The 10,897-nt window shown below is 44.1% G+C and overlaps 1 protein-coding gene and 1 long non-coding RNA gene across 3 annotated transcripts in view; one reads left to right on the plus strand and one right to left on the minus strand.

Moving 5' to 3' along the window:
* Wdr26 (WD repeat domain 26) overlaps positions 1–6,292 on the minus strand; it is a 45,430-nt gene extending 39,138 nt beyond the window's left edge. The window contains exons 1-3 of one of the 2 annotated variants that reach the window (XM_050143037.1): positions 5,423–6,292; positions 3,582–3,681; positions 3,377–3,481 (exon numbers count right to left, since the gene is read on the minus strand). In XM_050143037.1, the coding sequence (XP_049998994.1) occupies positions 3,377–3,481; positions 3,582–3,681; positions 5,423–5,781 (564 nt within the window). In that variant the 5' untranslated portion in view covers positions 5,782–6,292. The remainder of the gene's footprint in view (positions 1–3,376; positions 3,482–3,581; positions 3,682–5,422) is intronic. The other variant, XM_050143038.1, reaches the window with a different exon arrangement.
* Positions 6,248–7,450, plus strand: LOC126502197 (uncharacterized). The gene is made up of 2 exons (XR_007591857.1): positions 6,248–6,381; positions 6,817–7,450. It is a non-coding gene; the product is annotated as an uncharacterized lncRNA (long non-coding RNA).
* The last annotated feature ends 3,447 nt before the right edge of the window (positions 7,451–10,897 follow it).

The following is a 10,897-nucleotide window of genomic DNA, read 5'->3' on the forward strand; positions in this document are numbered from 1 at the left end:
CTCCCTCCCTCGATCCAATGTACAGAGTGGCAGTGCCCAATGCTATTTCTCCCTTACTTTCTCACCAAGATCCTGTCAGAACATATTACTGTGTTCTATGGGCAAAGATGGGGCAGGAGAAAAAAAGAAGGCAGACTAAACCTTTGAGCAAAGACAATACAAACTCATATTCCTGTATATACAGGGAATGCTATAAAAGCAATACAAGAACATTTTTCTGAATCATTATCTCAACTAAGACAATGAACACCCTCAATGGGTGTGAAAGCTTGGCCTAGAGCACTGCAGCTAATACGCTGCTGGACAGTCACAGCTAGAGAGCTTGACAACAAAGGTTTATCCATCTAATGCTCAGCTCAAGTATCTGACACACGGTAACAATAAAAAATGTATTTTACCTTCCTAAATTTAAAGCTCAAAATTAATATAATCTCAAGAAAGTAAAGATCTTTTAGTGCATAAATGATGTCCATTCCTAAGAAAGTTAAAAATCAGGCAATACTGCGGCTTGTTTAGACAGGGGTCTTCTTTCCTCTCTTTTAAAGATCAGAAACTTCTGAAAGAAGCCAGAGAGCGAGAAGAGGGACGAGGAAATAACGCCCTCCCTGGGTTTCCAGTCAGACCTCTACCAGACTATTTCAATGACTTCGGTCCCAGCAATATTTTCTTTTCTTTCTTTTAAAATCTAATAAAAACCTGAAGCTGAAATCTCTTCTTGGACCCCTCCCCACACCTTACTCAGTATCTGAATCACTGTTCTTTTCCCACATTGTCAGACTGAATTTCAACACTGAAGAAAAACTTTGAAATAATAGTTTTCATAAAGCCTAGTTATTGAAGGCAATCTCCTAATTTTACAATGGCTTTAATACTGAAATAATGTTATAAGCAAATTTTGCTATTAAATCCTGATTCCAAGGAAAGGAGAAATAAATTATATTTACGGTAAAGATCTCAGAGCTCTTATTTGACTTTATCAGTTAATTTTTGTCAAGTCCATATTTGTCCTTTTTGATAAAATTATTTCTATTACATTAAAAAAAACCAAATTGCAATATGTTTACAAAGTCTCGTTCTTGCAATTTTTCTGTTGTTGGTCTCAAATGCCTATCCAGATTCTATCCAGATTCTCAGACATGGCATTATCAACTCAAACTGAAAAATGTTGATTCATGACTTTAGCCAAAAACCTCACAACATCTGCTATTCTGAGTATCATTTGACTAGAAACCATTTTAAAGTGTGGAGACGGGGGAAAGTGAGGGATGTAAACTACATCAATAAAAGCGTTCAGACTGTCTTCAGGACAGGGATGCAGCTCAGTGGCAGGGCACTAACTAACCCAGCCAGGCTCTGGCCTTAGTCCCCACCACTGGGAATAGCAATCGTGTGCACTTTGAGACTGTACTGTCATCAAGGGTGTGAGTAAATAATTAGGTAATTATGTTAAAAACCCACAAGGTTGGTATCTAAGATATTACAAATTTCAACTTTTATGATGATCTTCTAGTAATGAAATCAGGAAGGAATAAGTATTAGAAAGGTGAAGAATGGCTTCAAAAAATGTTGAACTGAATCTTTTAAAGCAATTGATTCATCAGTGCTTATGGGAGACAAAAGTGGGCCCCCTTTCTTTGTATAAATACCTAAACAGTTTGATGGTGTGAGGCTCAGCCAGATTTAATCTTCATCTTTTATTAGATCCTAGAATGTTCTACAGACTGAACAGGCTGTAAAAAGAAAGGATTCCTCCTTATTATCTATAACTACCTTTTTCCAAAATACTTGTTGCTTCTATTGAAGTTTCTAATGAATCATAATCTAAATCCAAGTCTCAAATTACTACAAATAAAATTTTAAAGGAGGTGAATCATTGAAATTTTACTATTAGAGTACAGATACAATTTGGATAAACTTAAAAAAATGAAAGCATACTCTTAAAAAAAAATCACATCAAAATACTCCACAAATAAAATTTCTTTATAGCCACCAATAAACTTCAATTCTTATTTTGGACATTTTCTTTGTTCTTGCTCATCCAGACTGAGCCAAAAATTTGTGAAAAACTGCTCAGTTAAAATATACTCAAGTTTTAAACCCCAGACATACCAATTGAGAATACTCTATTTCCTGGAAATAATTGAATTCCTTCAAATATGGATGCTAACTTTATTTTTATTTTTAAATTATCCTATGGAATTGTTTATTTCGTAAGTTAAATCATTTGACTTTATACTCATTTAAATTTTTTAATACTTTGGGTATTGATTGAAAGAATAGAACCATGAATTTAACTACACCTTTGTCGTACTTCTTTAGACCTTTAATTTTCCTGAAGTCCACTTTCTAAGATTATATTATTGTACAGAATTATATAAAGAATTTGAAACTATTTTGTAAGTTTTTTTTAAAGATTAAAAAAAAACAGCTCTATTCACCTTATAGACAAAGGTAAAAAAAAGTTAATGTTTGACCCAATTTAAAAAAAAAAAAAAAGAACCAAAATACTAATGGTCACTTACTAATAGTTAACAAACTACTACCTCTATCCTACTTCCTATTCTCCTTCTCTCCCTTCCCCCAGCAGACAGGAAACTGCTTTTGACAATAAATGAATCAGCTAGAAGTTTATAAACCAGCAGCCAACAGCTGATTCTTCATGCTTTCCAATCAGTAGTGCTTAAAAAACAAACAAACAAACAAACAAAAAACAAAAACAACCCGATGTATCCCTTCCTAAAGAATTAAAACCCATCAGCACGAGAAACCAAACCAAACCCATAAAGGCTAATGAAGGTTAACAGGGTAAACTACTAAACTGATTTTGACAAGGAAATAAGGGCGGTCAGCAGGGCCCAATGGTCAAACTTGCACCTAAACTCCTCAAAGTGACACATATTATGCAGACTCTGACACTTGTCAATTCACATAACTTGAAAGAAAGAAAATGGGGAGCACAACAACAGTAATAATTTGGCTTAATTATGTGTTTCCAATGTTCAAAAAAATAATGTACCAGCTTCTTCAGGCTGTATGGTATACATATACCCAAACATATTCTCTTCAAGCATATTCAGTATTTTGAGTAACATAAAAGTATAATTTATCCTTGATCCTAACAATATAAGGCTCCTATTAACAGCACTAAAAGCAGGAAGATGTTTAAGTTTTTAGAGCTTAAATTACAGTTTTAAACGACACATTTACTAAGTAGGATATAAAACATTTAAAGTTCATAGCTTACAACCATAAACAACTCATCCTTATTTATAAATTATATAAAATTTACTTTCAAGCCTCTTAAGATCAGATGCCTATAGTTATCAATAACCTAAAATAAGCATAAATGTGAAACTAAGAACAAAAGTGTATTTACCACAATTATTCCCAACAAGGTTTGAGAGATTTCAAGTGCGCCTCTTACCACAATCGCATGAGGAGAATGCACTAAAGGCTTTAGTTCATTCAGGTCATTTTCTGCCTGCAAAAATTGGCATAAAAGAAAAACAAAACTGTCACAACATTTCCACCAAACGCTTAATTTTAGCAGCAGTCACACAGCTCTATGTGCCCTACGTTACCTTATCCCAGTCTCCTTCCATGACATGATTTCGGAATTTGGTAGCAGAAGGATGTTCTAAACGACATCCTGACTCTTGCATGAGGAGATCAACAGTCTGGCTGCAGGAGAGATACAGTGTAAAAAAGACCTGACCAACTTTAGGGATCCATGCTTTAACTAGTATCTACAACTTCATGAAGAGGAAAAAAAAAAAGCTTTGAAACACTTGGTTAAGTAAACGATTTCAAATGCCACCTACATTTAAAGTTGAAAACCTTTCTTGAAACCATAATGAAATTCTTCCTACTTCTGACATCTAATGTTTCAGAAGTTTAAAGGAGTACACAATTTCTAAAAATGTTCTCTAACCAACTGGTCAAATAAAAAGTAGGATCCAGAAACTCTCTATGGCACTGCATTTCAAAGGATAAAATGCAAGGTGACAAATGGCCTGTGTTAGGTAGAGCTTTCCTTCCAGATATTTTGCTTGTATGGAAATTCTGCTAGGTCAATCTTTAAAATTAAAACAAATCTAGCATCAGAAACCATTTCCTTTCTCTCCACACTAAAAATAGCCAATTTACTATGGTGTAGATTCCAAACAGTCACGGGTTATTTCCGCCTGCTGCTGTCAGCTTGCTGCTTCCCTCAGTAATATGTTGTTAGCATTCACGAGATTTATTTTCACGCTTACCCTTTTCCTTTAGGGAATAAAGTGAAACCTTTCTATATTTTTCTTTGGGAGCTTACTCATCAAACGAGGTTTCATTTACCAGATATTTTGGCATCTAAGAACCTTCATTCAGCAGTCGTGTGTTTGTGTTCATGGCTTTACTTATGCGGTTTTTTTTTTTTTAGTGCTCCTCATTTTTCAGCTCAACAGTGCAATGCTCAGCTTGAGAATTAAAATACTTCTGTCCCTCTGAGTAAGAGCAGTTCTCCCCATTTTCCAAGTACACGCGCGCGTGCACACACACCCAACAACAACAATCCCAGCACTTCAGCCTAAGAGTTTATTTTAAATTTCGCTTTGGGGCTAGGAAACTGCTGTGTTTACTCCCATCAGCTCCTTCTGGCTCTGGCCCTTCATTCAGCTCCAGGACACTCCCACCAACCCTACTTCAACTCCCTTAGTTTTTCTCTGTGTGTACAAAACAGTGAGTTTTGATTAAACCCGCTGCCTACCTTCACCCAAAGTTAAAGGCCACCCAAACTGTGTTTGAAAACAAATGATTCACCAGACCAGACATCACGTTTTCACAGGCAATCGTCTTGGTTTTGAAGTGTGATTTCACTAGTGCTAGGCCTTTAGTACACACACAGCCTCGACGTGACTTCAACTCCTATCTTTCTTCATTATTCCCATCAGATTTACTTTGACAGCCTCTTTCCAAATTACCCCAGCCCCTTAGTTCCCATAAACACTTGTAGGCGACTGTCCTTCCTGATTGGTACTTTGCCTGGGCTGTTGTCGGTCATGGGTGGGGGTGGGGAGGTGTCCCACAAAGATGCCTCTGAGACACACTTGAAAAACAAATCCTCCAAGGTTCATTATTTCCACCGCTCTGATCCACCCCTCCCCCAGCATAAACACCCTCGGTGTCCGCCTCCTCGGACCGACGACCTAGCTCTGGAGGTGCGAGGGGAGGGGTCGCTCTGGCCTTCCACCACCCTTCCCCAGCCCAGACGGTCCGGCTGGTCTCACGACACCAAGCCGATTCGTTTCCCTCGACCTCCCTTCCGTTCCTGCCGGGGCTGTCTGTCCGCGGCCTCCTGCGCACTGGGCCCCGGGGCCCCCCACAACCCTCCCGGCGGCTCGGCCCCAGCCTGGCCCTCACTGGTTGTCGGACGGACACTTACTTGAGCCCTAAGCCATTGAGGTGCTGTCCTATGAGTCTAATGACATCCTCATCCGATTGCGAGAGCCGCTTCTTCTTCTTGAGGCTGCTGCCCAGCTCGGGGGTGGCCAGGGCGGCGGCGGTGGCGGAGGCCGCGGCGGCCCCGCCGGGAACCCCGTTATTGACACTCAGGCTGTTGCTATTGTTGCCAGCGGCGGAGGGGGCGGCAGGCAGGAGCCCGTTGGCGTGGGCCAGGTCCCCCGCGGACGCCGCCGAGGGGGACGACTCCCCGTTCTGCGCCGACAGGCAGGCGAGCTCCGGGGTCTGGCCCTGGCCCCCGCCGCCCCCGCCGCCGCCTCCTCCCGCCCCGTTGGCCTGCATGCTGCCGCCGCTGACCAGGCTGTGGCCGCTGCTCCGCTGAGGGGCGGCGGGGGCGGCCGGAGGCAGTCCCACCACCACCACCACGGAGGAGGAGGCGGCGGCCGGCGAGGGCGAGGGCGGGGGGGGGAGGCCTGCTCGGCCGGCCGAGGCCCCGGGCTCTCCTGCTCCCTCCGCCGCCGAGGCTCGGGGCTTCTTCCGCGGGGGCGGGGAGGCTCCGCCGGCGTCCGAGTCGGAGGAGGAGGAAGCGGAGGCCAGAGTTTCCTCGCCGAGAGAGGCCGTGGTGGGAGGCCGGCGGGGCGCGGCGGGGGTCGGTGGGGCGGGAGGAGGGGGAGAAGGAGGACCGGGCCCTTCCCCCCCCCTCCGGAGGCGCTCGCGGCTCGGCCCGGGGACTCGCGGGCACTGGGGGGCGCAGGCCCGAAGCTGGAACCCCGGCGGCGGCGGCGAAGGCGGTGAAGGAGGCAGCAACCGCCTCGGTGCTCGGTCCGTGCCGCTCCGCTCCCTGGTGTGTTGATTCTTCCCCCAGCTGCTGCCTAATGGAGTCCGGGCGCTGGCGTCACAGGAAATGCCTATACTGCCCTCCTCGCTCACTTCCGGCAGCAGGTATGGAACCTATAGGGGGCTGTCACCCAGCACGTGTGTGTCCGGCAGCCGGGGTAAGGCCGTGGGGGTAAAGGCGAGGGCCGCCGGGGGTCCGGCCCCGGGTGGATGTGACCCAGCACGACCTGGCCCGGTTGTGCGAGGGCCGCCCTGTTGCCCGGGCCTGGCGTGCGAGCTCGGCCCACAGAGAGTTCGCAGCCTACCTCTGAGGCCCTGCGGGGTGGGAGGTAGAGTTTGTGTCCCCGCCGCGCACCCGGAGTGACCCCGAGAGGAGCGACCAGCTGGCCTGGAGGGGACCGCAGACGCACTGGCACGGGCCAGGGTGTGGCCGGCCGGCGGCCTGCTTTTGCAGCTGCAACTTCAAGCACAAGGGTGTGCTAGGCCCCTGTCCACGGGCTTCAGGCTCGGCACCCAGGATTAACCACTGCCTCGTTTTAGGGCGGAAACACTTGAACTTCCCCCAGCCAAGCACTACCCACACTTGTACCCGTGTCACCAAAGGACAGGGGAGGTGACGAGCCGAGGAGACCGTGCTCCACCCCGAGAAGGCGAAGTCGTCTGTCACTGCCTGTCTGGTGGGGCAAGAAGTTACAAAGACTGAGGGTGTGTAGAGGAATGGAGGCACTTTGCTGGGGAGTTTTATGTTTTTGTTCTGTTTTTCTTTTAAGTGTTCACTCAAATGCCTTAGTCCTGGGTCCTGCTCCTTCTCAGACAGGGAGGATTCAGGCATTGATGCAGATCCTGGTGTTTTACTGTTCCAGTGCTGTATGCGGCTTTCTTGGTTGGAGAAATACAGCAGCAGAGAACTGAGCTGAATGGTCCGCAGGACCATCTCATCAGTAACATGTATATGGGTGGTGGCCTGTAGACCTGCTACGTACAGATGTTTTTTCTGAAGTTTAGGAAATCCTTGATGACTTCCCTTTGGGAGGAAAAAAAAAACCAGCCTCGAGCAATACATCCTATGTCCCTAAAATTTACAACACTCACAGCGCGGTAATTTTGAGACCTTTGGAAGCAGCCCTTTTCAATTTACAAGTGCAATAAAAATTATCCTATGATTTGTCAAGAATCCTGAGCTCTATTCATCCCGAGACAGAGAAGAGAGACAGGAAGCTACGAGGGCCGAGTCTTCCAGTGTTTCTGACGCTTTAAATATGCTTTCAGGTGTCAGCCGTAATTGCAAGGTGACTCATACCGCGTTTGTATTCACCTGAGACAGACCTTCCTTCTAGCTGAGGTTCAGAGGGCAAATTTATATCCAGCAGAGCCAGAATTTTTAGGTAGTTGATGCCTTCACAGAGTCTTGTACAGTACCTTCAGAAATCTCATTACTATATAGGTTGTTTTTAGGCAAATTTGTGTTGTGCCAAATGGTTTATAGTAATCTAATAGCAATCATGAAGATGGATCAGGTCTGCAGCCTAGTTTAAATAAAGTCTATACCTTTTATAACGAGAAGAACCATTTAACAACAGATCAGGCGACACTCAGTAACAAAAGGAACAGGATGAAAGGAACAATGAATAGGATCTCATTGCCACCGACACTCAATATGTATATCTCGGCTTTTCTTCCTTTTGGGGAACCAAAACTGCTAAAAATGTTTGAATTTCTGAAGTTCATATATATGTACACATTTTTATTTATAGTAAAACAGAGGTTGGGAGCATGTTGTCTAAACTCTGGGCCTTGCTCCACTTACCCATGAATAATTTTGGAATACTATTCTGCACATTCACAAACCTTGAGAAACATCGTGTTACCCACAGGGTTTAAAGATCTATGCTTTCCATAGATGGCTGCGGTCTCATCTCAGTCTTTCTCTTTGGCCAACTCTCTTCTTAAAAGCTTCTTATTTTTATCTTATTTTTAGTTACCTCATAAATTATGTGCTACATATTGTACACTGTGCATATTATTTATGGAAAGGTTTTATCTCTTGCCATCTCTGTGAACCCTTCTTCACTGTCACTGAATGTGCTGGCCTTGTTTTTTCTGAAGACCTCCCGTCTTCTCTGGCAGTCTGATTGTATGGAGCTTCTCTGTCAGACTCAGCTCCTTTTGAGCCTCCTTAGTGGAGCAGTTCCTGGCTTCCAGCCTTTACTGTGAGTATGACCTGTTGGTTTTCCCCAATACTGAAGAGTGCGTATAGTCTCATTCATTGACACTCCTTGAGGTCACTGAGGAGACCTTTTTGAGACCTCTTGTCTCCTGGCTTTCTCTTTCTATTCTCCTACAAAAGACTAAGCTGTGTCTAGGATTAAGTCCAAATTATCCCTCAGGAAAAATTTACATGTTTGTTTAGGTGCTTGATTAACTTCTGCACTATTGCATGGGACTCTATGTATGGTAAGTACCAAATGAAAGGTAACTTCTTGTCCTGTTTGTACTAAGCAGTGTTCTGTCTCTGTGCTTTGCTCCCGCCCCGGAAAGCAAGCAAAAGCTGTGAGGAGTGTCGCCCTGTAAGGGATGCTACAGAATCTGCCACACAGTAGGTTAGGGACTTAATTGACACTAAGGCCTTTCCAAGTCTTGAGGTTGTCGAGGGGCTGTGTATATTTGAGACTTCCAGCAAATACACGAATATTTCCAGGGAGGAACATGTGTGTACTCATCATTTCAGAAATCAATGTGCTGAGCCATAATTAGTGGGTTTTTTTAAAAAGTAAAGTAGAAAATTATACAAGCATAAATATTCAACTAAATCACCTGAGGTGAGGTGGTTATTTTGTGAACCTTTTGTTTCAGTGATGAATGCGTGTAAAATAAATGCATTTATTTTCTCAGAAAGGTTTGAGGGTTGGAGAGATGGCTCAGCAGAACACTTTGTGCTCTTGCCGAAGACCCAAGTTTGATTCCAAACACCCGAAGCATCTGTGACCCTAGTTCCAGGGGACCCAACAGGCATGTGCGTGATGCACATACATGCATGCAGACAAAACATTCATACACATTTAAAGGGAAAATAAGTAAATAAACCTAAAAAATGTTTTTCTGAAGAGTTTGAAAAATAGTCGATGGGTGGTGGTGTACACCTTTAATCCCAGCACTTAGTAGGCAGAGACAGGAGAATCTCTGTGAGTTTGATATCAGCTTGATCTGCATAGTGAGTTCCAGAACAGCCAGGATCCTGTTTGAAAAAACCAAAAGTATGAAAGAAAACAACAACAACAAACCCATCTGTATCAGTCCTGATTGGCCAGAAAGCAACCCAGGAAATAGAAATGACAAAGGACTGCTGTATTCCAAGGCAGCATGTCTCATTCTTAAATCTAAAGAAGATATAAAAACTTTGAAAGTTGAGATGGGTTGAATATGTAGGTATTTATAATAAGACACAAAAGTAAATTTTCACAGATGTTGGTAAAACTGGTAATAGTTACGTTTCTTTCAAGATTTAAATTTTGGAGTTGGAAGTAGAGAAACTTCTGTTTGGCGTACAGAAGCCTGGTCTAGGTCTAGCATAGAAATCCTGTCCCTGCCTCACCTTCCTGAGTGCAGGAATTCCAAGCACTCACCAGCACACACCTATAAAGTGGCAAGCTGGACTTGTTAGACTAGGGTAGGCTGGGGACAATCAGGAGTGAATGTGGGAGTGTCCTGGAGTCCAAAGACTTGACTTCGAGCCAGGTGGTGGTGGCGCACACCTTTAATCCCAGGCAGAGGCAGGCGGATCTCTGTGAGTTCAAGGCCAGCCTGGTCTAGAAGAGCTAGTTCCAGGACAGGAACCAAAAAGCTAGCTACAGAGAAACCCTGTCTCGAAAATCAAAATCAAAATAAAAAAAAAAAAAAACTTGACTTCACTGTCCCTCAGACACAATGTCATTGTTTTACATTTATTTTTATTTTATGTGTATAAGTGTTTTTGCTGCATGTATGTCTATGAGGGTGTCCGATCTCCTGGAACTGGAGTTACAGATAGTTATGAGCTGCCGTGTGGGTGCTGGGAATTGAACCTGAGTCCTCTCGAAGAGGACTCTTAACCACTGGGTCAACTCCTCAGCCCACAATTTCGTTTTTTTAAGTAAATAATAACCCCAATCAGTTTGTTGATGGAGTTGGTGGATGGGTGAATGAGATTGGAAAAAGCAGACAAACAAAGTTAAAATGTTTCAAGATAAATTTAAACCTCCCATCATTTAAGGATTTGAGGGCACTAAGTACAAAGATATCAGATCACTTTATTATTGACCTAAGGACTTGAGCCCCTTTCCTACCCAGTTCTGCTGTTCAGCCATGGTCGTGTGCAGCCACATGCAGGCCCTATGTCTGTCACACTTCCTGTCAGCCTTTGTGAGAGGAGGAGGGTCCAGTCACTAAGCCAGCTCATCCGCTGTCCCTACACTGCTCTCCGGCCCTTGCTTACGTTCCTCCTCTCTGCAAACCTCCGTCCATGCAGTGAGCAGTTAGTAAGCAGGGGCTGAGGACACCAGGAGTGTCAACCTGATTGGGGGCTCACAAGTGAACATGCATCCTCCTTTGTCCCAGAGAGAAGTAACCTTTTCCTCAGTAGTTG

This window comes from Alexandromys fortis, unplaced genomic scaffold (genome assembly GCF_014885135.2).
Source record: "Alexandromys fortis isolate MF-2015 unplaced genomic scaffold, M_Fortis_MF-2015_v1.1 scaffold_51, whole genome shotgun sequence".
NCBI lineage: Eukaryota > Metazoa > Chordata > Mammalia > Rodentia > Cricetidae > Alexandromys > Alexandromys fortis.